Consider the following 26,053-nt stretch of genomic DNA (forward strand, 5'->3'; position numbering starts at 1 on the left):
TACTGTAGTTCATGCGTAGACGGTTCAAAGAATAAAAGGTTTTTCCATTTCAATCTTTTTTTTTTTATCGGGCCTGAAGAGAAAGTGAGTTACTTTTTATAATCCCTGGTTGTTTGTTCTATGAACAAATCATCATGTAATTTGGTTATTCACACTTCAAACCTGCTTTCATGTTGTAAGATGTTGTGTTTGATTAATTTTGACAAGTTCAGTCAAGTATTTCAAGATGCATTTTGTTTTACTGTTTGTAGGATATAATCTTGCCAGAGATGATACCAAACATTAATGACCTGGAGTTGAACGCAGTAGAGGTTACACTACCCCTGGACAACCCAGCTCTTCTCAAATGTAACAAGAGATCTAATGTTGTGGCTTTTCTCATGAGAAATGCTTTTGTCATGGCCACAATGGCTGGTATTGCATTAGGTAAGTGGTTTTAAAACACGGGAATTTATTCTTCTGCCGAAATATTGTCTTTTAATCTGCCATTGATTTGCTTTATCATTTATAATGACACATTGTGACTACTTGTTTGCTTTGTATTAGTCTGCTACTTACCCAACACTGTTGTGTCTATTGTCTCTTCTGCATTTGTTTTGTTTTTTTGACCTCACCCATTGACAGATGCAGTGACTTTCTAAATTGTGTTCCTTTTTTCTATGAGGGTTTGGCCTGGGCTTTAGTTTACGACACATTAATATGTCCGCCACGGATGTAAAATATTTAACCTTTCCTGGAGAGCTCCTGATGAGACTACTGCAGATGATGGTGCTTCCTCTCATCATTTCTAGTGTGATCGCAGGTGAGAGCCCCACTTCAGCTTGGTTGAACTGAATTTTTCAATCAACTGATAACGTATGGTATAATCTTCCTGATAATGGTAGATGCACTAAATGTATACTAAAAGTACACTAGTGGCTGGTGCAACTGTTACCAAGCATTAAGACAAATGAAAGTGGCGCACAGGGCACGTGTCGAGCAGAGGCTCACAAAGTCTGGGTTTCCCTAGAAAAGATGTCAACTGGTTCTGTACTTTAGCTGATTCTTTTTTTGTAGCCAACCATGAAAGATCTGTTTACTGCCCAGGTTTCAGTTTAATTATTACATAAGTGTTCTTTTTTTTTTTTTTTTAAATTTTAACTTTTCACCTACACTGTTCAAGTAGAGCATCAACCAAGATGTTATGTTTTCTTGAATACTGTATGTAGGGTCAGAAAACTGTTCTTCACATATACACTACCGGTCAAAAGTACAGCTCAATTTCTCCAGTTTTTATTAAAATGTACAAATTTTAATTTCTCAATGTACTCTGAAATTAAAGCATAGAACAAATAAACAATTAGAGATAAAAAAAAAATAATAATAATCATGGAATCGTTTCTTTTAACAAAATCTAATCTAAACATTTGACTCGTCAAAGTAGCCACCTTTTGCAAATATAACAGCCGAACACACTCGTGGCATTCCTTCTAAAATCAAAATCAAATATTTGGACAATATTTGATTTTGATTATTGCATAATAAGATTATTGCAGAAGTTCCCACATGTGTTGCACTTGTAGGTTGCTTTCACCCTTCTGTCCAGTTCATCCCAAACTGTAGTTTGTTGTAATCATTAAATTATAGAAGAATAAACACAAATATTGACATTGTATTGCTATTTTACACAACGGAGGAGGACGGACACGTCTTTACTAACGGACGCCTCACTGTCTTGTGAACTGCCACAGAACCAACAGCAGCAATAGTTGAGTTTGGAAACTTGATCCACTTCCTAAAAGTATATTTAATCTGTGCAAGAAGCCGACTCTGGATCCAGCCAAAGAGCTTCAGACTGTCACACTTCCGCCATGTTTTACAGTTGGTGTAACACACTCAGGAACCATCCTTTCAACTACTCACAGCGTACAAAAATCCTCCGTGATGAACCGAAGATTTCAAATTTTGATTCATCGGTCCATAAGACCTTCTTCCAGTCTTTAGTCGTCCACTGGCGGTGACTCGTGGCCCAGGCACACCTCTTTTTCTTATTTTCCATCTTAGCAATGGCTTTCTTGCTGCCGCTCGACCTTTCAAACCTCGAGCTCGAAGTCTTCTCCTCACAGTTGCAACTGAGACTTGCTTACTTTGACCAGTGTTAAGCAAGCTCTTGACTCTCAGAAACCTGTCTTCTGACTCTGTTGTGGCTTTGGGTCTCCCAGACCAAAGCCACAACAGTTTTCTCCAGTTTCCAAACGCCTGATGGTGTAGGACACTGTACTCACTGACACCTTGGCCTTCTTTACAATTTCGCTGAAGGAAAGACTTACACTTTTAATGGTCGGTCTGTTTTCCTTTGTTAATGCCCTTTTCTTACCATTATAAGAGCAACATACTACTTCCTGCAGTACAATACTGTTCAAATAATGCTTAAGAGGGGGTAGTAACAGGCTGTTCCCACACTGCTTTCATACAGAGGGTTTGTAAGTAAGCAACACAAGTTAAGTCACCTGTAGGAATTGTTAGCATCAACTTTCAAGGCTTAATTTACTTTCATGACTCTTGAAATTTACATTATTTTTCAGTTTTTGGTAATGTAAACTTTTTTTGTTTAACCTCTGGCAGCTTGCCGCTTTCCTTTGTACCATTTGAGGTTATTCACTGGACTTGAACTGCTTAAATTTCTGAAGAAACTGGAAAAATGTGTGTGTTCTAAAACATTTGACCGGTAGTGTATGTAAAAAATATTTCAATTTGAATTGTCCCATTATGTGAAACTCTGGTAATATATTAGTATGTTAAGTTATTAAGGTAACATATACAGCATTGTGAATAAATAAATACAATGGAGTTATGTTGAAATCTATATTCTTTTTTTTCAGGAATGTCATCTGTGGACAAGAAGGCTTTTGGAAAAATTGGGCTAAAAGCCTTCAGCTATTACATGGTCACCACAGTTATTGCTGCGTTCACTGGCATAGCCGTAGCTGTTCTTATGCAACCAGGGAAATCATCCAGGACTTCCTCAGTGCCCTCTCGTGGCAACGCAGAGGCTGTGCAGACTGTGGATTCAATTTTAGATGTCATCAGGTGTGTATTAAAATATTCCTTGGTAAAACATTTCTTTCAGTGTAAATAAAATGGCACTTGTAATTGTACCGTTGAAAGTTTAAAATGTCTAATCAGTGTTTTTGTTTCATACAGAAACATAAATCCCTCAAATTTGGTGGAAGCTTGTTTCAGAAAGGTAAGATTCGATTTAGTATCTTTTTTTCTTTTTTTTTTTTAAGATACAATTGTATGTCTCTTGTGTGCACTTCACCCTGCTTGGTGCTGTAATTCTGAAGTGTCCCAGCATGCAGTACTAATAAAGGAATATCTAGTCTAATACATAATGGTTTTTATTATGGTATTTTATCTACAGTACAAAACCGTGTATTCCAGGAGTGTGACAGCAACTAGTGAAAACAGTGAGAATAATTTGTTATATTCCTATAAATAGTGCCAAATGTTTGTCTAAATCAGTGTCACTTCAATGTTTAATTTGCCATGTCTGATCTTCATTATTACAACACCACCTCGTCCTAACGGCAGTCCTTCGGCCCCTATAGATGGCACAGTACTGATCCCATTGCCGGGAACCTCAGACGGAGTCAATGTTTTGGGTCTATTGTTTTTTTCTGTCGTCTTCGGTCTCATCTTGGGCAGTATGGAGGATGAAGCAAAACCTCTGAAGGATTTCTTTGACTGCCTGAATAAAGCCATTATGCGCTTGGTCAACATGGTCATCTGGTAAGCACAGGACAATGAACTGGATATGTGTCGTCTGTCTAATGCATATTTTAACCTTCATTCGCTATAAATTTGATCATGGTAGGCATTTAAAGACGAGGGCCTGGCTGCTACCATCGCTACTGTTAGTGATTATGTGCAGTTTTATTTCTTTGTGAGGTTTTGGTCTGTGATGAACAATTCATTGTCGGTCTGTTCGTTTCGTACCTGAGGTTGATTGCTTGTGATGTACTGAATGTAATCGTGTGTGTACACTTGTACCGTTATACCAACTAGGAAATATTGTGTGAACATACCCAAATGTGGATACACTCGCTGACTACAACATTGAGCCTCTCTCATCTCCTCCCGCCACTGTGTCGCACCTCCGTATCACAGGTATTCCCCAGTAGGACTCGTCTTCCTCCTGGCAGGACAGATTGTGAAGGTGAAGGACTCTGGAGAGATAGGTCGCGGAATTGGCATGTATACTCTCACTGTAGCCACTGGCATCCTCATCCACAGCCTCTTCACTCTACCCCTCATCTATTTCATCATCACGCGAAAGAATCCCTTCAGATTTATGCTCGGTCTCCTCCATGTTCTCACCACTGCCTTTGGGACTTCGTCAAGGTGAGCTACAGTCTTTATATTGACCATGAGAGACTCATGAACAACAGTGGAATGGCAGTTAACTTTTGATGGTTGTTTTTTTTACAGTTGTGCAACTCTACCGATTACCCTCTACTGTATGGAGGAAAATCACAACATGGACAAACAAGTGACACGCTTCATGCTCCCTATTGGGGCCACAATGAACATGGATGGTGCAGCACTCTATGAAGCTGTAGCGGCATTATTCATTGCCCAGATTAATGATATTGAGTTTGGCCTGGGTCAAATCATTCTCCTCAGGTAAACTCAGATTGGTCAAATGTTGCTGTTTTCAGTTGATCACTGAATAAGTTCACATGAGCCGATTGTCAAAGAAAAGTGCAGTCTTTACATCAGATTAGTTCCCATTGCGTTGCTGTATTTGCAATGCTGGAAATGAAAATTCCAAACTAAACCATGACCATTTCTCCTCTGCAGTTTGATTGTCACAGTTGCAAGCACTGGTGCAGCGGGCATCCCACAGGCCGGCATGGTCACCATGATACTCGTGTTGGAGTCAGCTGGATTGCCCACTGAAGATATATCCCTGCTCATGATTGTTGATTGGATTCTGTAAGTGCACATGAAACCAATATCTGTTTCCGATGTTGACATTGTCATTTTGACCGTTTGATATTAATTATTGAAAAGGATTTGGGTTTTTGATTGAGTTTAAAGTGTAACTTCACACCCAGATCTAAGTCTGATTCACCTACTGCAAATTTTGAAAAATACAAAGGGCTAAGATGGGGTTGGATCTGTGAATGTGACCTATTTGGTGGTTCAATTTTTTTTAATATAGATAATTTTCATGACCTCCATAAGTGTTGACTAAGTATTGTCCTTCGTGTTCAGGATATAATGTGTTGAGCCATTTTCAATCCTTTAAATGCCTATATTTTATCAATTTTAACCATTGAATAATGCAATTATTCATTTCATCTGTAACATGGTTAATGATGACTTGGTATCCTGTAAACTTGGGTGTAGTTGTGGTCAAGTCACACCGAGTTCCTAATATAACCTCAGTTCTTCTTTGTTTATAGGGATCGTCTACGGACTACCACCAATGTGCTGGGTGACTGTGTTGGTGTGAGTGTAGTGCAGCGTCTGCATGTCCGCACATGCGTTGCAGATGCACGTTTTTCGGAGAATATCTCCCAGATGTGAGCCTCGTGAGGCTTGACAGAATCTGTGTTGACTAATAATGTAATATGATTTTGTTGAACGATGGAAAAAATCTTTCTTTGTCTTGGTTAAACCGATATGTTGTATTTTAACTATACAGTAGAAGTTGATAATCATTTAGCTCGCAACATGGACCGTTATCCCTAAACGATTGTTTTAACTCTTATGAAAACAAAACAGTGAAAAACTACTGGTACCTTTTTCTTGCAAATGTTATTGGAACACCGGTTAAACAGGTTGCATCCCCTTCTGCCCCCTTTGAATTAATGGCCATAACGTCTATCTGTAATCTCTTTTTGTTGTTGCTTTTAACCTGTTTTCACCCCAATATTACTGACATTGTATGATAAAACCATGCCATTAGTCCCAGCTGATAAAATTCCCATACAATTGTTGTGCTTTCTTTAGGAACCAAACAGCACTTTGTGTAATTTGTAAGGATAAATTTGTAATTTGTGTGGATAAACATGTAATTTGTAAGGATGAATATGTATTTTTTTTTAAAAATATAATTATAATAAAGATATTTTACTCCATATTATTAGTACTATCAGACGTCTTTCCAACCCATGAATCCTATGACGAGTAGAACTGCAGATGTTTTTCATAGGGAACGATCTATCGCCATCTGGTGGCAGGACATCAAACAATAAAATATCTCAGTGACCCAGTTACAGACGATCCATATGAATACATCAAACTGTTAAATACTTTATGCTTGTGCACTTCATGAAAACTGTGTGCAGTTGTTTGTGCACACTTTGTTTTCTCTGTAAAAAGCTGTAGGAATGTACCATTAAGAATAATTAAACATTTTTAACATATGAAGATCAATCTTTTGCCTATGGAAAAGAACTCACATCTTTTGATGACCAAGAACTGGGATAAGTCATTGAAAGTAATGCACTCCTTTTAATTGAAATAATATGAACTGATGTTAATGTTATCAAACACCTAAAGCTATCTATTCTATTTTCAGCATCTCAACATTTCTCAATGCATTTGTTTGCCACATCCAGGTCTGTGGGGAAACAAATGTTTTTAGTCACAAGTCTGGGCATGTTGCTTTATTTCAGTACTGTGCAAAGTAGCGTTATTAATAAAAAACTGTAAACACACCCGGAATGAATTTTTCAGCCAAGCAGCCAATGGCAAGAGAAGAATAGGAAACTCTGGCTGCCCCCACTGGGTGATAAGTGCAATGCCAAAGCAAAGCTACTCTGTGTCATGACATCGCCCAGAGCTCAGTGCAGCTGAGAGTAGAGCAGGGGAGAAAGGGAGGGGGTGTATGCATCACAGCGAGGGAGCAAGAGAAAAGGAGGGGCGTTCATATGGAGGTGGGGTTTCGTCGAGAGCGAGAGTGCTTCATAGAGATGGTGAGAAAAAGAAAGAGAGAGTGTGTGTGTGTGTGTGACGGGGGAAGATGCTGTTGCCAGGGAACAGCGTCAAAGTAAAAAAGGTCCATTTCTTCCAGCTCGCAGGAGGCTAGAAACAGGTTACATCATGGACTGAGGCGTGAGGCGAAAGAAAACAGCTGATCCTGATTCCCAGCAGCCCAAGAGAATCAAAGAGAAGGTAGGCAGGTGTGATTATATAACCATCATAACACATACGGGTGACATCATCACATCAGGATTAGAGCCTAGGGTGAGAGCATTAGTGTTGGTAGAGGGAGGAGGAGGAGCGCAGAGGGGGATTCAGCAGAGATGAGCAGAAGTCGACGGGAGGAAGAGAGATCAAGAGTGATCATCATGACACGGGCTGAAGGCGCAGGGCGAGGATTATCTGTATTCCAAAATGCTGCATGGGATCTGATTTGCCGTCGAGACTGAAACGAGAGCAGGATGGCGTTTGGTGTGTGATAACCCTGACTCTCCTAACCGTCCGCTCTGCAGGAGGATACAATTTATCTCTCAGCCTCCAATAGAAGCATTCGTGAACGGCCAGCGGCCCAGATCCTGGGCACCTTAGGGTCCCACCTGCAGATGTAAACAATGACGACGCTCACTCCGCTGAGGCCGATTTAAGGAGGAGTAGGAAGAAAATCAAGAGGAACATCTGAAAGCAAAACAGGGAAGCTTTCAAAACGGCGAAGAGGAAGTCTTCCTGATTCAGGTATGTGATTGCCATTTCAGGAGCTGGGATTTTTCTGGTTTTGGCTGAATTAAGTGCTTTTTAGTGAACAGAGTCTCAATCAGTGACCCTTTCAGTTCTTTGTTTCATTCTGTTACTGTTTGGGGACTACAACGACTGAGTCGATGTCTGTTTCCATTAGTCAGATAGTGAAAAGAGGCAGTCGTGACGGAGATCAATCTATCTCTTTTCTCCTTTCGCACATATTTGAAGGCCCTGAAAATGTCCACTCTAAGCCAAGTTTTTTTATATAAATATAAGCTTCTTTCTGTGCTCTTCTCACTTGCTTGGACGAGGCTCATTTGGAATAAAAAGTGATCATTTTTGTGTACCAATCAGGATTAATCTGATAAAACCACAGCAAGTCCATCCAATTCAATTATACCTAAAAAATTTGTTTTTGTTTTTTTTAACTTTGTCAGAAATAATGTTCATAATTTGTGATCAAGATAGTGTTTGGGAAATGAAGGCCATCTAGACTGAAATCCCAAATGTGTGCTTCTGCAACGTCACTCTGTGCCCATCAATCAGCAGTTCACTGTATGTGCAGCTGAAGCTTGCCAAGAGACAACAAACACTGGTCCGTGTGAGTTTCCCTCTTCATTCTCAACTAGTCGAGCCCCTCTGTCATTCTTAATTTAGCAGGGAAAATGATCACACTGTTTTTCAAAGCCTTTTTTTCTTCTTAAAAAGATTAAAATATGAGAACAAACAAAGGCAAATCAAAGTGTGCCAAAAAGAACTTTATTAAAGCGGCATTCAGGATTTCCCCATCAAGCATATATCAAACACTACAACTTCCCTTCAGGATAGTGCAGTGTCAACACTTCACCGTCATTTAGATTTAATCCCAACACAGCAGCTCCAGCAGCGTGCAGCCCGAGGGGTCTGTGCCTTTTAGACCGCTTTTTCTGTGTTTCTCAGTATAGCCTTCGATGTGTCTGACTGTAGCACATCAGTGCCATCCCAATGGACAAATGGACTGTGGTAACGTCTGCTGCAGCGTGACCTCTGGCTGGGACAGTGATGTAGGATGGACACTCCTCCCCCATATGTGCAGTTCTGACACGAGAGTCATACATGATGTTCATTCTGTGCATGACTGACCCTTGTATGACAGCTTGCAACAACCACACAAGAAAATGACGTGCAGCGTCGGATGGAGACTTTTGGTTATGTAAAATATGGAAGTTCAGATGACTATCTGCTCTATGGCGGCACGTGTGATTTATCACCCTCAGGGGCTGTATGAGTAATGTTATGTTTTATTTTTGTCTCCTTCCCCGGGGATGTAAGGAAAGGAAATGCGTTGGGAAATAGTTTTGACAATACTGTATTTGACAATATCATGACGCAGGCATTAACCACGGCAAACGAGCACTGGTGTTTTAAGAAACTGACTTATTATGCTGTGTGATACATTTGCTATGTGTATCATGTTTGTTAGAAAAGGATGACTGTTGAATTTGGAAAAATGTTGATTTGATTCTTCATTACACTGTTATCTTTTAGCTGCTCTCTAGAGCACATCATTAAAGCTCCTAAATGCTGTATATTGTGGATAAGTCAGCTTTTACTTAATTAAAGGGCACTCCAGCGATATAGTAGACCGCACCCATAAGGTTGTTTGACTTTTGAGAGAGAGATGTAAAAATAAATGGTCTAAATTAAAGAAAAAAAGTGAACGGAGATATGCTAATTTTCCATTTCTAGTGTGGTCCAAACTCCAGAAACCACAAATCCTCCATTTCCCACAATGCAACTGGATAGTGTTTATTTAACCCTCCCTTCCTGATGAAGAAAGACCTTTCAAACTCCACACCTTCAGTGTGTCATGCTGGCTGTCTGTCGTAAGTTTGCCGCAATTATGAGTTTAAAGCTACTAAAGTTCCGATAATCCTGATGAAATCATCAGGGTTTCATGAAATGGGTGGAGTTCCCTTTTCAAACAGCTACAATTTTCTGTGCGTTTTAACAGACTTTAACTCTTGGTATCCTGATTTTCATTGTTTCACTTGTTTGTCAACCACAGTGAGCTGAAGCCTGTCCTCCCTGGCAGAGGATGGGGACAGCAGAAGCCACCTTACGCATGGACAGCATGGAGGTTAAAGATGAGTGGCAGGATGAAGACTTCCCCAGGTAGTGTGCATGTGCGCGTGTGCGTGTGAGCGAGCAGTTTGTCTGATTTGTTTGGAGGCTTTGACAAACAACCCCAGCTCTGATGGTGTTGTTGAATGCTGGAGGGCAGCAGGTGTGTTCTTTCCTTGATGCAGTCGTTACGTGATCTATGTTGTATCAAGTCAGTGAACAAATTAGCAGCGAACACCGAGAGGAAAGACAAGTCAAACATGTTAGTGTCCAGCAGTAGAAAACATAGTCAGCCAGCAACTCATTTACTGGCAAAATGTATGTATATCGCTAAATGAGCAGAGGAAACAGATTATTCAAGGACATTTTGGGTATTCACAACATATATTTATAATATACAGCTGCAAGTCCTTGTGGTATTCCTAAGATATAATAATATCACAATGCTATTCTGGTAACTCTGTTGGTTAAAGCTTACACAATGCAAATACTGTAAATAGATAAAGGAGAAATAATGAACGTGCAGCACAATGAATGTAGAGGCAGATGGTTTAAACAAGAGATCTACAGACGAGAAACATTTCAAGATTCTTTAACAAAGCTAATTGTGTTCCTCTTCCCCAGCGTTTATCCACTCCTGAATATCTGGAGCTGTCTTTAACTTGCATCTACAAAGCTGCTGGCAACATAATAACAGCAATTATGCAAACGGCTCTATCAGCTCGCCCATGTTTGCGGTATTTTAGGGCGTGTTTGTCTATGCATGCATGTCTGTGTTAATGTCCTTCTGTGTGTGCGCATGTGTGCGTGCTCCACTGTAATCTGGCCCTCATGCGCCCCCAGCATTGAGGGTTTAGATGTCTTATTATAATGTCAGGGGGGAGTTGGTAATTACTGGTGTTGCTTTCACAAACCACATATTTTTTCCAAAGACACACTATTGTTAGACAACAAAAGTGCCACTTCAACAACAAAATGAGTGAAAATGCTAATAATGATATACTCATATTTGATAGTATTTCATGTTACATTGATCATAGCAATTTAATGTTCATGCTTGTAACTGCAAATGACAACCAAAACAATCAGTAAAGGTGGCACATGTGGGATTAAAGGCATTAATATAGCAGTTTATTGTTTATGTAAAGATATAGTGCAGTTACATCGAGGTGGAAGCGTACAACCACCCTCCGATTCCCCTTCAGGTAAACACTGTTAGCTCTGTCATCACTTTTGTAGTTTGCATTATTAGCACTACTAACCACCAGCTCAGCTGTTGCCATGTTGAGGGCTGTTGAGTCAATCAAAATGCATAAAACATCTTTTAACTTGCTAACAGAAAAACAAAAGGCCAGAGAGAAAGAATAATTCTGATATATGTCATTTTATTTTCCATCCATACTGTTTTATTGATACTATATTGTCTTTACAATGCATATTAATGTGTTTCTCTTCAGGCCACTACCAGAGGATGGAGATGTGGATTCTCCATGTGGCCTCACTGACAACAGAACCAGTAAGTGGAACAAATGCGCTGCATTAATATGTACTTTTAACATACGCTGTATCTAAACTTTCCGTCCATGCCTGTCCAGATCCTCCCACCACTCTGAATGTGGGTGAGACCATGGCCCAGCGTACGCGTCGCACTCTGGTCGCCCCCGACATGAACCTCTCCCTGGATCAGAGCGAGGGGTCGGTGCTCTCTGATGAGTTTCTGGAAACGCCCGACGACCTGGACATCAACGTAGACGACATGGAGACTCCCGATGAAACCGACTCTCTGGAGTTCATCAACAATGGCAACGAGCTGGAGTGGGAAGGTAAGAGATCGGTCAAATGATATCGATTCAGATGATCAATATTGTGGAAGGCACACTCCAGGTGGGGAAGGACTGTTAAACAATGTGACGACAACCGTTTTGTGTTGCCCTGTGTCTAGATGACACTCCTGTGGCGACTGCCAAGCGTCTTCCAGGTGAAAGTGATGAGGAGAGAGACTCCTCCGGTCGACTGTGGAGAACAGTGATCATCGGTGACCAGGAGCAGAGGATTGACATGCAGGTCATCAGACCGTACCTGAGGGTTGTCACACATGGAGGTAAGCAAACGTGTGTGTGTGTGTGTGTGGGTGTCTCTGTGTGTGTTTTAGCACCAGGTGTGTGCCAAGTGTGGGCTCAGCTGAATGTTAGGATTCATCCAAAATAGATTTTGTAAGAACATTACTGACATTACCTTTTTTGATCTAAGGTGGTGACTTTTGTTTATTTTTTATATTAATAACTTAGTTGAAGACAGAAACATTGCACTCAACCAAAGACCATCCAGATACAGCTGGGTTATCAAATAGAGTGAGTGTGGATCGGAGTTATACAGGGACAAACTCCCAGTTGGTTGATTATAAGTTTGGTTCACTGTTAAACTTTACACAATATTTCTTACCCTCACAAAGGTTACAATGTATTTCTACCATCTGACTCGTAATGACAATTTTTTAATGTACGTTGCCTATATTAAATGGAATACAATTTCAGATGGAGATTAAAATGTTGGTGTGTCATAAACAAACCCTAATAGTAACCTCAGTGTTGATATGGCACAGTGATTAACAATAAAATAAAATGGTACACTGTTTTAGAGGATGCAGTTTGTAGTGCTGTTGAACTGTCCTTTGTTATATTGTTGTTTATAAATGGAATGAACAATTAATAGAAAGACCGGTTCACAACAAGCATGCAAAGAACACACATTAAAAAATGTTGTCAAGTTTCTTTTAAAGCAAAAAAAAACATACTTAAGCATCTGACATGCAAATCATAAACGGTAGGTCATTATCAGTTTTCATAGTTATCCAGATCTCTGTAATAAAGCTGTAGTTATACCATTCTTGCCGTCCTACTGAATGTGTGTCTCCCTCCTTCAGGTTATTATGGCGAGGGACTGAATGCCATCATCGTGTTTGCAGCCTGCTACCTTCCTGACAGTGGCTGTGAGGACTACACGTACATCATGGAGAATCTCTTCCTGTAAGATCCGTTCTGTATTCTTTACATTGTGAAGTCCATATCTGGATCGGTTCGTCTTACACGCTGCTGTACAATTCATGTCAGATCTGAGCTTTATTTGCTTCGTCCTCAGTTACGTTGTGAGCAGCCTGGAGCTGCTGGTGGCAGAAGATTACATGATTGTTTACCTGAACGGAGCAACTCCTCGCAGGAAGATGCCCGGCATCAGCTGGCTGAAGAGATGCTACCAGATGATCGACAGAAAGTAAGCTTGTGCGACAGTGATGGAACTAAGAATAAAGACAAGAGTGTTCAAATAATGTCGTCGATGCTGAAGACAAATGATGATACAATCTGGACTCGTTATGCTATCAATGTTATGAGAAGGAGAAAAGCTTGAACACTGGAAATGTATCCTGCAGACTGAGGAAGAATCTCAAGTGTCTCCTCATTGCTCACCCAACGTGGTTCATCCGGACCGTCCTGGCCATCTCAAGACCTTTCATCAGGTGAGACTACGTTCAGTGTGGTTTGTAGTCCATCCATCCAACCGTCGAGTCGCATAAGGGCTCCTCTTTATCAAATCTAAGAAGCAGACAGAAGATGTATAACAGCATTGTGACATAATGATTCAGACCGTTACAGAACTTATGAGAACGAGAGATGTGCGATAAGTCCTTGGCGTGACAACAGATAAATGATACACGTGTTCAGATCACTTGTGACAGTTATTGCATGTTGTTGATGCCTTCTGCAGCGTGAAGTTCATGGATAAGATCCGTTACGTTCACACCCTGGAGGAGCTCAGCCAGATCATCCCCATGGAGCATGTGCAGATCCCCGAGTGTGTGTTGCAGTAAGTACTCTGAGCCACCGAGGGTCACTGTCGAGACACTAATCCTGCGTTGTGTGTATTGCGCGTGACAGTAACGACACCTTTTTAGAGAATGTTCACAGTACAGTGATGAAACTAAACTTGAACCTGATTTCATCCATTCACATTCAGTAAGTGTTCTCATTGTTTATGTTCATGTATTCACAGCTGAAACAGATGATGAGCAAGATGATTTGCTTAGCGGTCAAAACAAAGTTAACAACTTGTTCTTATACTTGTTAAAAATCAAACTGTAAGTGAATACACTGCACTGCAGTGAATACTTCAATAATTTGCAATAGTGTACTTCAATAGACTGGTGAGAAGTATGTTGACGTAATGTGTATATCAGTCCAGATCTTCTTCTTTTTTAATTTTTAAAGGTATGACGATGAGAAGATGCAAGCACAAAGGGAAAGGTGAGCAGTAGATTTCCATAAGATTTTATGTCAAAAAAGGAGTTTTGATGCATCTCGGTAGTATTTTGAATACATACTTGCCTATCTTACTTCCAGACTTCACCAAGAGATGCAGCAGAGCAACTCAACACTGCCTAAAGAAAGGTGACCTCAATTTACAGTACATACTGTCCAGTGCCATTTTTTTTTTTTCTACTTCAGCACCACAGCACGGGAAAACGATCAGACATTTGGTGGCTCGAAGTGGGAAACCATTTCTTTCTCACTCATGCACAATGCAACTGAATTTAATTTAGTCAGTGAAGACACTGAAATACATATCAAGAAAATCAGATTTAATGGGATGAATTGAAAAACAACCTGAGCGTTTCTGCCCTTTTTAAGTGTGAGCAACTGCAGCCACATGCATATGTTTTAGTAACATAAAGCACAAGCTACTATGGGCTTGATGCTAAATATTTATATTTACTTATGGCTTAACTTTAATCTGTCATTTTCAGGCCAAAGTCAATGATGGCGGAGGTTGGCCGTGACATCTGACATTAAGGTAAGGGTTCCCTTTACAACCAACTTCTCCAGGCTGGTTTGTAATGTCAGCTCACTGTAACTAAACTCTGACATACAGCGATATGTTCTCGTCTGGGAACGCACGTGCGCTCACGGGCAGACACACACAAACAAACACACGCACACGCTCATGTGCTTAAAAGACATAAAACAGTAAATTAGCTAAATGCTGGTAATTGCGTTGAGTCACTGACTAAAGGTCCAAAGGCTCATCTCTCAGTTCAGGGGTACCGAGGTCCAATTCGTAGTATTGCACCCGGTCAAATGAGTCCACCAGCTGAAAGAAAGACATGACTCAGATCTGTTACTCAGATCTGTTACTCGAAACGTCTCTTAAAAGATGTGATGCTCTTTTTTTTTCTTTATACAAATAGATCTAAAACAAATAGTGTATCAGAATTAAATGAAGCAGGTCACAGGTGAACATTTAGCTTCTCAAAAGTGAGAAATTGCTGTTTTTCTTTGTCTTGTATTAAAGTGAATGAAATACTTAATTGTGCTTTGGTTGGACTGTTGATTGTTAATATTTTTGGTATTTTGAACATTTTTCACAGTTTTCTGATGTTTTATTGCTTCGACAATTGATAAGAAAATAATCATAAATCAATCCTATTGATTGTTTTAGAATACCAGCCTAATTTAAAGTTCATTTAGTTCATGGATTGTCAGCACCAGGAGGAAGCTGAAGCATGCACGCGCCTGTTAATTTAATTCTGATCACTTTTCTGTTATGAATTTAAAGTTGCAAGTTGCACTTGATCATAAATAGCGGGAACAGACATGTGTTGACTCTTCGCTCTTCGTCCTTCTCTGAGAGCACTGGACCAAAGGCTGAAGCACCAAACATACTGCTTTGTGATTTCTATTGCTCATTAAAGCCAGATCGTTTATTTTGCCTCGTCATGTTTCAGGTCTTCAGCTTCAGACTGCGTTTGCAGCCAAGAAGTTTTAGCTGATCCTCAAACATCGTATTCCCTTCGTCCCCGTGTTACGTAAAGCACAGCTGCTTATCTCTTTAAGCCTCTCTGCACACAACCGATCAATTCTATTTTTAATGAGCTGCTCAACTGAGGTCTGGCAAATTGATCCGAGTCCCAGAGCCTGTCCTTAAATTGGGGGAAATACCTGCTGGAGCAGGTTTGGGTGGGTTATAAACTTCCCCCGGTGTGTGCCTACCCCTTTCTATCAGCCTCCATATATCAAAGGAGCTATTAGCTGTAGGAATGGATGACATCCCAGGAATGGACACCGGCACCATCACTAACCAAATGCCAAGGGAGGAATCGGGGGGAAAAGTAAATAGGCAACGTGTCAAGTTGGACTTAGCTTAGATTGAGTGCATGCTTATTGGCACACTGCCATATTTAAGGATTCTATCGGACAACATTTTCTTCTTGAGATTCACAAATGACAATTGATATCATTCAGATGTCGGGGTGAAGAGGGCAGAGAAGGAAAGTCTGAAACTGTCTGTCTTTGCTTTACAGAACAGAACAACAGAACAAATGGGGGACGTCATTCATTACAGTGGAAGCCAGCCGCGGCCACCATCACACGCTTGTTGCACAGGATTAAATCTCCAGTCCATTAGCTGCAAGACAATCATTTCTCAATTAATATATTTTCAGTGACATGCTTGCTTCTAACTAAAAGTTAATAGACACCAACGCATAACAAGATATAGCGACATTAAAAAATATCTGCATGTCAAGTTGAGTTCCATCTCCAGCATGAGCAGCTATATAAATATATAAAAAGACTTGATGAACTCTCAAGCCCCCGCAGACAAAGCAGGGATTGTCGTCCGTTCCAAAGTGTACATACTTGTATAGATATATTTTGAGAAAGGTGTTTGCACAGATATCCGTTTTTTGATATGAGTGGCATGGTATTGTTTGATTTTATGGCCGTTTACTAAACTAATGTGCAATGATATTGTTCTTCTTAGACAGTAGATGATACTGATGCAAACGTGTGTTACAGTCTTCAAGTTCTCCAGAGTTTGATATGCAGGTGGCATGCTTGTTTATACCAATTCTGTCTCATCTGTTTAGTCTTTTCTCATGTTTCAAAATGTACTTTTACAAGATGGAAATCATACATTGTTACAAATTAAATATATTTACAGAAAGAGTCTAATTAATTGCTAAAAGTGTTATTTATTAAAATGTGCCATTTAATGTTTGTAAAAAAAGAAATAAAGGAATGAATGAACAAAAACAAGCTATTGTCATGAGTCGGATGCATTGCAGCTTATATTTTTATCTTTTTTTTAATTGCCTCTTAATGCATTTCAGTTTGATCCAGAATGTTTTTGACAGGTTTTTACTGGAGACTTATAAAAGGGATTGATGTGTTTCTGTTCTTTGTGTCACCTTGCAGTCCTGTGTTGTTCTTTGGAGGGTTACATAATTCTCTTGAGGTTACCCTTCTTTATTTTTACATGTTGGACACACGTGGAGGCTGTAATCACAAGACATGAACACGATACACAACCCATAATAGACGGTACTTTCTCTTGATTGTTCATTTTTACCATTTAAGTTTTCTCGTCTATTAACCAAATTTAGTCATTTAAACCATTACCAAACAATTTAAAGAATGGTTCAGATCTGAAAAATATACTTTATTCATTGAATTGAAATGGCTTTTTATGTCTCTTGGCCTATAATAATATGAAAGTGACACTTCAGCAGGAAAATGGATAAAATGAAGTATGACGGAAGTGTTGCATTTAAAGGAATAGTTTGACGTGTTCTTAACAGGTCTTTACTCGATGTGTTTCTGTCTTGTGATGACTTTGCACGTCAATATATTTTGACAAACTGTTGTTTTTATCATGAGTTAATTTTTTTCCAGAACAAGAACAAACAGAGGAAGCAAAATAACTCTGCATTTGGCCTTGGAGCCTTTTATAGCTTGTAGGATTCCAATATTTGTTTTAGGTAGTTTATTTACCGAAAACCTATAGCCCTTACATATAGTCATTTTTTTAGGCCCCTATGGTGTCATGTGACAGACCTGGAAGTTGCTGTTGACAATTGCAAAATTTGCATCGGAGCTCTTCCCTCTTGCTGGGGTTGAGTTGTGCTTTTATTTATGAAACAACAAAAATGAGACTCTGGTCCGAACCGAGAAAGCAAATTACATTTCAATAGTCCTTTCAAAGGCAACGCAAATCACATCGACGACTCCTTTGCTTTTCTTTTGCAATCAAAGCCCTGAGACACACAATTGCATGAAAGTATTTAGCGTTTTAATGTTTTTTTGTCATTCCTTCATTGTGTTAAGTCCTCAAGAGAGAAGAAGCATGTGTAACACATGCATGCTGGTTTAGTGCCCTACACAATACATGAGCCTAGTTGGGACAGTTTTGTGATCCTAAATTCTTAGCCAGAATGCTACATTTTCTGTTATCTAGCATCAGACTACCGGAAAACCGTCACAAAGTTGCTAATCACTTTGGTACAAGAGGTAAAGGAACTATGACATGGTGACAACAGCATCTCTTTTACATAGAGATCAACATCGTAGTAAAACATGAAACCCTGAACATGAAAACATGTGCTCTGATAACTTGAACTCAAAGTTCACCTCTTTAATACTAACAATGTCAGAGATAAGAGTTTGTTCAAAAACGCTGTCTAAATACAATGAATACAAAGGTAGACTGAACACATTCGGAGGTGTGTAACAAACAGGGCGTATAAACTTTAGTTTCAAAGACGTAGATCTGTTATCAGACCTAGTGCACAGCCATGACTCGAGACACTGTGATCACATGGCTGACGGACATGTATTACAGCCAGCTGCATCAGAGATATGTGTGACGCAGCAAGGAGACAGCCAACAGGCGACTAACTCTAGTGCTTCTGGCTTTTACCCAGACAGAGCTGTCGAAGCATGGAAAACGTTCCCTCTAAAAAGACAAATAGTGAGGTTTCTCTTCGACCTGTGATACAGATGTCTCAGTAAGACGACGGGACGTTTATACTCTGGTGTGAATTTTATTGATTGTACAATATGCTCCTCTCCATAGGTTGCCTTTTTTTTTTTTTATTAAAACAAAAAAAACTCCCTTATGATAATCACATCTGCACTTAAATCACATGTCTTTTCAGTTTTTTTTTCCCCCATGAAATTAATCTCAAAATACAAACTCTAAAGTATCAGCATCATAAGTCTGTGGTATCTTTATGTCTGTGACAAGAGACCGAGGCTCTTCCAAAGAGAGATTTAATTGTGAATTTAACAGCTTTGCCGCATCACAATGTCTTTTTATTTATATATATATATATATATATATATATATATATATATATATATATATATATATATATATTCACTGACCCCTGACAGCAGGTGGAACATTTAGGATATCCTTTCATGCAACTGTGAGGCTCCTAGGTGCCCCTCCTCCCGTTGGTGCTGCCGGCTGTAAAGCAGTGACTTATAGGCTGCATGGAAAAGGGGGGCTGATTGGTTTGAGAGGCGGTGACGCTGCAGTTAAGCCCTATATATGTCCGGCAAGGAGATTGCCTATCAATGAAGTAGTAAAAGGGGGGAACGTCTGTGGCAGAAAAGAAGGAAAAGGTTTTCAGAAGAAGCCTTTTGTAGACGGTTTGCTTTGGGTGGGTTCCCTTCTTTTATTTACTGAATTCCCGCGGTGACCAAGACGCAAACAAAGTCAAAATGAAGTTCATCATTGGCATTGGAGGGTAAGTTTTGTTTAATTTATCCACTTCCTTCTGCTCGTGGTGAAACTTCGGATGTAACTCACATCTGTGTGGAATGAAATTCATCTTGATTTCAGAGTGACCAACGGTGGGAAGACCACTTTGACGAATAGTCTACTAAAGACGTTACCCAACTGCTGTGTGGTGCACCAGGATGACTTTTTCAAGGTAAGCTGGATTAAAGTTATTATTATTTTAAGATTTTTCCGTTAACATTTTGGCTAGTTTGAAGCTACAGTAACTATTTCATTGTATTAATGTTGAGTTATAGTAACTGTTGTTTTTAATATATTTCATTTGCTACGTTAAATTTACTCTTGAGTTCAGAAATGAACCGCCAGATGTTCTGTCATCACAGCAGCCTAGTAACTCATCTGGCTGATTGTCTCCTGGACACTCAATAAAAGGACTGAACGTCCCCACTTAAAGTCAGATTTCGTCTAATTATGTTGCAAATCCGGCAACCAATTTATTGCATAATTGCTAACCTCATTTGGCTCAAAAAAAAAGCTTGAACATTTATCTTATCCATCTCTTCGTGCTGCATTCAGCGCCTGTAAAAGTTAATTGACCACCAATCACTGTTTGTTTTTGAACGTTGAGTAATTTACCACGTATAAAGGCTCATCACACTGCTTTAGCAATACATCGAGGACTACACCAAAGAGTGTTTGCTAAACAAGCTGGCTTCCATCTTTAAAAAACACTTTCGTCAAAGTGAGGCGACAATGACCGTTACGACCCTCCTGCATATTTTTAAAGTACTATAAAATAAATTATTTAGCGAAAGCTAATTTTGGGGGCATTTGAAACCGATATTTTGCAAGCGAAACATTCAAAACACATTTTTGAACCGCACCCGAAATTGTTAACGTGCGCTACTTTTGGTGGAGACGAGTCCTTGGCCTGTCCTGTCCAGGTGTGATCAGCTCCAACTGGTTACTAGGTTGCAGCAATGTTTTATTGGTGACTGTTATTTCAGAAACCCGATCAAATAGAAGTCGGGAAGGACGGCTTTAGACAGTGGGATGGTAAGAATGGATTTTGCGTAGGAAAACCATGCAGTAATGTACTTTTTCTTTCCTGCACATTTCTTTTGTAACAAATCAGTCCTAAACTGTATTCTATCATCTATTCTGTGAATGCTACAAACATTCACTGTGACTACAGTGTGTTGAAGCACATCAGTGAGAAGTGTCGGTTGCATGTGTGGTGAAGCCTGCTCTTCTCTCTCCACCTCTGTATCAGTGATCAGCGCCATAGACATGGAGGCCATGGTTAACACTGTGAAAGGCTGGCAGGAGAACCCGGTCAAGTTTGCCCGCTCGCACGGCGTCAGCCTGTCACCTGAAGTTGAGGTATCCGACTCGCAGGAGGGGCTCCATATTCTCATCGTGGAGGGGTTCCTCATCTACAACTACAAGTGAGTCGTTTTCTGACACGAGCTATCACGTGAAACCTACAGGCATGTTGACCTCTGAAGCTTTTTTACTTATCGGAGCATTGTTTCCCCTCTGCAGGCCTCTAATTGACATCTATGACAAATGTTTCTACATTTCCATTCCTTATGAGGAGTGCAAAAGGAGGAGAAGGTAACGAGCTCTCGACCAAACACAGATTTGACAACGTGTTGGACAGATTACTGGCTTGTAAAGTGACTTGAGTGGATATGTTTCTGCAGTACAAGGACATACACACTCCCCGACCCCCCCGGCCTGTTCGATGGCCACGTCTGGCCCATGTACTTGAGACACAGGAAAGAGATGGAGAACAACTGTGCCAGAATAAGTACGTCAAGCCAGATCCTCCCATCTGGAACTAAATCTCCATGACCACTGATGTGCATGCTCTTTTTCACTATAGACACGCCAAAATAAAAGCAAAATATCCCCTCCCTCCTTTCAAAATAAAGCTCTACCTGCGCACTGTTGGCATAAACTGTCATTCACCTCTGATTTGTCTTTTTCTGGACAGAGTACCTTGATGGGATGACATCAAAGGAAGATATCTACAACAAAGTACATGAAAGTATTCAGAACTCTGTGCTGAACAATTTATAGGTAAATAAAAAGATATTATCCTCCACATTTTCACTGACAGTGTGACAGCGTCAGTGCGTGTAACTTCTCCCCTTTCTCTCTCTCCGCAGGTAGACGGGGATAACAAGGATGTGTGTATAGACTTGTAAATATAGCTTTGCCTCAAGGTGTAACACCGGTTCTGCACTTCTAGCCTAATTTGTAAATAGTTAATCCTGTAACTTATTAAGAACTAATGGCAGAAGTGTTGTCTTTTGTATAGTCCTGTGTAATTTTTTCTAAAAGATAAGCCACCTCTGGACTGCCCAGTGTTTAACATCAGGGACAGATCTCCACTGTGATCTTGTTGTTTGTGAACGTATATACATGACATGCCCACTGGAGGATGGATTTGTGTCTCGCAAACAAATGAAACGACTAAATCTAATCTGTGTTTCCTGTTTTTCATTTCACACACACACATCCATGTAGCTCCCACATCTTGTTAGAAATCACAAACATGCAGTTTTACAACATATACATGTATGTATGTACGTTAAGGATGACTGATAACATCCTGTGGCTCCTGAATGAGACTCCTTGTAATCCAGATTAGAATTAGAGCCTCAATGAAATTGGTCTGGAAGCTCAATCACAGAGGATGTTTGTTTTCCTCTGAAAGACAATTGATGAACGTAATCTTAATTTTTAACTGAAGGATATATAAATATAAAATCAGCACAAAAAAAACAAACAAACAGAAGATTGCTTTATATTGAGAAAGTTTACTGTGCAAATTCTTTACTTGCCAATATTTATCAACGGCGCTTTATATTTAATCATCCACTCAAGTATCCAGAAATGGATTGTTAAAGCTGCATCCGTGGATATCTCTTTGATAACGAATATTGTCATATCAGCATCGTTGCTTTTATATATGAAATGGGGAAAATAATTAGTCTAACGTTGAACTAAAATTGACCTTAGACGCCTGCCGTAAAACCACAACATCCCTGGTTTGATTCCAGCTGGTCCCTTGGTGCAGGTCATATCAGCTACACTCTCATCACTCCAATTAAACTTTGAGTGTATTAAAGTATAAGCAAAGAGGAAAAATGAAACAGCCAACTGATGAGGAACAGGTTATCAGGCCACAATGTCCGCCTCCAAAGCACAAAATGCCCGCATCATATGTCTGTAAACCTTTCTCACAGAAGGGCAGAACCAGCCACAGAGGGGTTGAAGACTTGCTACGCTTCCCTGCTGAGCTCCAGTTACTGGAGGGAAAAAAAAATAACCTCTATAATGTTATAACCTTTCTATATTTTAGCCCGTAGCTTTACAGAATACAGGTGTCAACTGTATTGGTTTCAATGAATGTCATCAACTTAAAGTGAAAGTGCTTGTCTTTGTCACTGATAGTTTACTACGACTCTAAAAGATCAAACGTCTTTTTTAAAAGTCACCCACATCACTCTAGCCTCGGCCAACACTGTCTGCACAGAAATGGGAACATAGAGCAGTACATTTTCACTTTGATGGATATGTCAATATTTTTAAAAAAAAAAATGATATGGTCACCTTGAGGGTTATCTGTTCTATCTGCAGCGGACGACATGACTTGCGTCTGATCGGCAGTGATGACTAAGGATTTATAGTCTGAGCATATTATGCATCTTCAGTGTCATGCAGGCTTTTTATGACTGTCCCTGTCTGATCATGCACGCTGCACATTATTCTGGCAGAGCCACAGAGGGTGTGCTGGAGAGGGTTCAGGGTCTTGTGATACGTTTCTGGGAGTCTTCAGATGCCAGCAGTTGGCACGGCGCAGAGGGTAGCTGGTCTGTCAGTTTATATTTAGGCATATATTTAAGTGTTGGGGTGTCAGGGGAAAATATTAAATGAGTGTGCAGCCAATTGCTGACTCCCACACACCCACTCGACGCGCCACACGCCACCACCGGGTTGGTAAGGTGAGAGCCTCGTGCGCCCACGTCACGGGCCGCCATGGCAACCGCCCGAAAGTTCAGCCGTGGCATCCATATTTAGGCGGCGAGGCAGGGACACAAGAGATGAGCGGCTGTCACATGCTGCACAAATCCCCCAATGTGAGTGAGTGAGGGCCCCTGAGGCATGTGAACAGTTGTGGTTATGCCCCTGAAGTAACGACAGGAATAGTTTCGGCTGTCACTAAACACATGTGAACAACTGAAGTCCCCCTATTTAGCATTTACAAGCTGTGTAACAAATGGTTTACTATACCCGATAATGTCACTGTAAACAGGTATTAGAACATTTAACTGATTTTTAATGTAAAGTATTCATTTCTGTTAGGATGTATCTTATACAGTGTTTTTTTTTTTTTTTTTACAATATTGTCAAAAGTAATCTGTTCATACAGCAGCATGTAAGTTTGTTTAGAGCACTATTCAGACACAAGGAGATTCAATGTGTTTTATAGAAATATATTAAACACAAGACTTGAAGAAAACATTAACATTTAATTTAAAAGACAATGAAAGCCAAAGCAAAAAGCAAGATCAAGCCAATTAATAGTTAGACATTTGAAAGAAGTTGCATTTTTATGGGGCAATTAAATAAAAAAGCGAATTATTTGTTACGGATTAATAAAAATGTTTTTTTATTCTGGCAACACAGAGTAAACCCGTCTCAAATGACCTGAGCGGTACTGAGATTCGGTCCAGGAACATTTAATGCTTTATAGACGGGTAATACCGTTTTAAACTCTAGTCTTCAACACACAGGAAGCCGATGCAGTGGTCAAGGACCGCAGGAATGTGCTCACATTCATGGTGTTCAAGAGACATGTTAGACTCGCTGCAGCTGTCTGATAGACGTTAAGACCAAGAGAAATGAATTAATAAACACGTATATCTGCTTACAGCTACATTACCATGAATTAAATGATTATATACTACTTTTAAGTGCTAGATATAGATACAGGAACAGGTGGGCTCTGTGTTTATCATGGATTCAACTCTAAGGTGAGACATCCAACCAGATATACAGTCAAAGAGTTTCACTAATAGACATCACCATGAAAGTTTGATTACTACAATTAACGCAATATTTGTTTGTGTTAAAAGTTTTCTGAAATAGTATATTTAAATATTAAAATTGGGCATTATCTTATGGTAACGTTTGGTGAATTTTAGAGAAATCTACAGATACAAATAAACTCAGTGGTAAAGTAAATACCTAAATGTATATTTTTAAAGTTATCTTTCCACCTGTGTCTCCCCTTAAAAGGTCACAAAGTGGCTGATTAGGTAACTGGCTCTCGACCCTTATTGGTTTGCCATGAAGTCAAAAATATACTAGAGAAATAAACGGCATGTTGTGCTCATTAATTCAAGTGTTAAAACAAAAAAGTAAAGCTTAAATCCCTGAACATCAGACAGTGTTAACTTTTTGATTGAGTTAAGGGTCCACTGAAAATACTTTTTTAATAGCTCACACATTGAGTGCATTCAACATTAATTTGTCACGTGTAGACGAACCAAAACGTGAAGATAGATACGGTCGCATGATGCTCAAACCTGAAACGTGAGCGCAGCTGACCGAGCTGATTTTGGTAAAGGTTGATCAACGATAAGCAACACGTGTCATTAGAAACCTGATGATCTGCAGTCATCAAATATCACACAATCCATCATTTCATAGACACTTCTATTTTATCTCAGGCTCGGAAAAAAAAAAAAAAAGTCTGTTTTATTTAAGAATTCACACTTGCCGCTTTCAGGTGGAACTAAGCGTTCACTTCATGGGACAACAGATTTGTTTCATCATTTTCTCCACACATGTTTTTCAGCATCTCACCTGTATTGTCTCCCCATGATCTGTGGTAAACCCTCTGGATTTATCAAATAGTTGTAAACTCCTCAGACTGGCAGTGTGAGGCCTCAGGGGAAGATAACAGGTGTATTCCTTCTTGTGGTAAAACCATTTTAAGACCATCATCGTCGTTAAATCTCACAAGAAGCAAAGCTGTGAGCAGCCCTCGATACCTAGATTCATGGGATAAGATATATTCAAAGGGTAAAAATAATTAGTCTTTCACTCGGGAAAGATCTGCTGCTGCTGAAGGTGTACCATGAAAACAACCAGAAACTTTATTTTATGTACAAGCACTCCTAGTTTACAGTAAAGATTAAGTTTTTTTTTTGTGGCAACATTTGTTGTGATTTGTTTACTTCCAGGTCAGACACACAATAAAGACTGAATTCAACATCAATACTTACTGGCTACATTTTGTGGGTTACATGTCCTGCTGAGGAAGTCTTGTGCCAAACCAGTGCCGAGGATCTGCGGCTCTTATAAATCTGGACCGCAGCAGCGGGGCGGGGCTGGACTTGGGAGCAGGGGGAAGGTTTCTTTGACTAAGAATAGAAAAGCATGCAGGCGCACCACCCTGATGCCCTACATGGCTGAGGAAACACACACCGCGGCTCTGCATGTGAGAGCTGAGAGGAACTGAGCTCTGCTTCACTCAGTGAGCGTGTTCTCTCCTATCTGTGACCGTCACACCTAAGTTCCACACCTGGAACCAGACGAGGTTAAAATAGTCTTTGTGTAAAAGACATTGAGCGACATATATGAT

At 40.0% G+C, this 26,053-nt stretch overlaps 3 protein-coding genes and 1 long non-coding RNA gene across 6 annotated transcripts; 3 read left to right on the forward strand and 1 right to left on the reverse strand.

The window, feature by feature from the left end:
• The first annotated feature begins 269 nt into the window (after window positions 1-269).
• LOC137802731 (excitatory amino acid transporter 1-like) lies at window positions 270-5,574 on the forward strand. The gene is made up of 10 exons (XM_068600816.1): window positions 270-426; window positions 665-802; window positions 2,862-3,069; window positions 3,184-3,241; window positions 3,327-3,340; window positions 3,574-3,771; window positions 4,150-4,383; window positions 4,471-4,665; window positions 4,843-4,977; window positions 5,451-5,574. Exons 1-10 carry the CDS (start codon window positions 270-272, stop codon window positions 5,572-5,574), a joined length of 1,461 nt encoding a protein of 486 aa, XP_068456917.1.
• A 1,439-nt stretch (window positions 5,575-7,013) lies between these two features.
• Window positions 7,014-16,887, forward strand: LOC137803686 (caytaxin-like). Its single transcript, XM_068602400.1, has 14 exons — window positions 7,014-7,167; window positions 7,488-7,707; window positions 9,758-9,864; window positions 11,271-11,329; window positions 11,409-11,636; window positions 11,756-11,914; window positions 12,737-12,839; window positions 12,952-13,083; window positions 13,241-13,327; window positions 13,576-13,674; window positions 14,076-14,111; window positions 14,208-14,255; window positions 14,612-14,658; window positions 16,166-16,887. Exons 3-13 carry the CDS (start codon window positions 9,788-9,790, stop codon window positions 14,649-14,651), a joined length of 1,068 nt encoding a protein of 355 aa, XP_068458501.1. The 5' UTR covers window positions 7,014-7,167; window positions 7,488-7,707; window positions 9,758-9,787; the 3' UTR covers window positions 14,652-14,658; window positions 16,166-16,887.
• LOC137803697 (uncharacterized) lies at window positions 10,872-25,739 on the reverse strand. 2 transcript variants are annotated; one of them, XR_011080094.1, is made up of 5 exons: window positions 25,695-25,729; window positions 25,273-25,460; window positions 13,278-13,403; window positions 13,007-13,108; window positions 10,872-11,623 (listed from the first exon to the last, which is right to left on the reverse strand). It is a non-coding gene; the product is annotated as an uncharacterized lncRNA (long non-coding RNA). The 2 variants fall into 2 exon arrangements; XR_011080093.1 differs by lacking the exon at window positions 25,273-25,460 and having other exon boundaries at window positions 10,888-11,623; window positions 25,695-25,739.
• Window positions 19,224-21,880, forward strand: LOC137782281 (nicotinamide riboside kinase 2-like). Of its 2 annotated transcripts, XM_068571498.1 has the most exons (8): window positions 19,224-19,396; window positions 19,492-19,582; window positions 20,397-20,445; window positions 20,663-20,837; window positions 20,935-21,006; window positions 21,096-21,202; window positions 21,389-21,474; window positions 21,564-21,880. In XM_068571498.1, the coding sequence occupies exons 1-7, from the start codon at window positions 19,371-19,373 to the stop codon at window positions 21,472-21,474; spliced, it is 606 nt and encodes a 201-aa protein (XP_068427599.1). In that variant the 5' UTR covers window positions 19,224-19,370; the 3' UTR covers window positions 21,564-21,880. The 2 variants fall into 2 exon arrangements, with proteins under 2 accessions (XP_068427599.1, XP_068427600.1); XM_068571499.1 differs by lacking the exons at window positions 19,224-19,396; window positions 20,397-20,445.
• Window positions 25,740-26,053: the final 314 nt, after the last annotated feature.

The sequence above is a fragment of the Clinocottus analis genome, unplaced genomic scaffold (assembly GCF_023055335.1).
Source record: "Clinocottus analis isolate CAN_PGR_092001 unplaced genomic scaffold, fCliAna1.0.p SCAF_11, whole genome shotgun sequence".
Taxonomy (NCBI): domain Eukaryota; kingdom Metazoa; phylum Chordata; class Actinopteri; order Perciformes; family Cottidae; genus Clinocottus; species Clinocottus analis.

What these genes read in the sequence shown, in the direction of transcription:
- LOC137782281 (XM_068571498.1), top strand. Translation starts at nt 19,371, where the DNA reads ATGAAGTTCATCATTGGCATTGGAGG. An exon ending in TTCATCATTGGCATTGGAGG is followed by an intron (nt 19,397 to 19,491) that starts GTAAGTTTTGTT and finishes TCTTGATTTCAG; the next exon opens with AGTGACCAACGGTGGGAAGA. An exon ending in GAACAACTGTGCCAGAATAA is followed by an intron (nt 21,203 to 21,388) that starts GTACGTCAAGCC and finishes TTTTCTGGACAG; the next exon opens with AGTACCTTGATGGGATGACA.
- LOC137802731 (XM_068600816.1), top strand. Translation starts at nt 270, where the DNA reads ATGATACCAAACATTAATGACCTGGAGTTGAACGCAGTAGAGGTTACA. An exon ending in AATGGCTGGTATTGCATTAG is followed by an intron (nt 427 to 664) that starts GTAAGTGGTTTT and finishes TTTTTCTATGAG; the next exon opens with GGTTTGGCCTGGGCTTTAGT. An exon ending in CATTTCTAGTGTGATCGCAG is followed by an intron (nt 803 to 2,861) that starts GTGAGAGCCCCA and finishes CTTTTTTTTCAG; the next exon opens with GAATGTCATCTGTGGACAAG.
- LOC137803686 (XM_068602400.1), top strand. Translation starts at nt 9,788, where the DNA reads ATGGGGACAGCAGAAGCCACCTTACGCATGGACAGCATGGAGGTTAAA. An exon ending in CAGGATGAAGACTTCCCCAG is followed by an intron (nt 9,865 to 11,270) that starts GTAGTGTGCATG and finishes GTTTCTCTTCAG; the next exon opens with GCCACTACCAGAGGATGGAG. An exon ending in ATCCCCGAGTGTGTGTTGCA is followed by an intron (nt 13,675 to 14,075) that starts GTAAGTACTCTG and finishes TAATTTTTAAAG; the next exon opens with GTATGACGATGAGAAGATGC.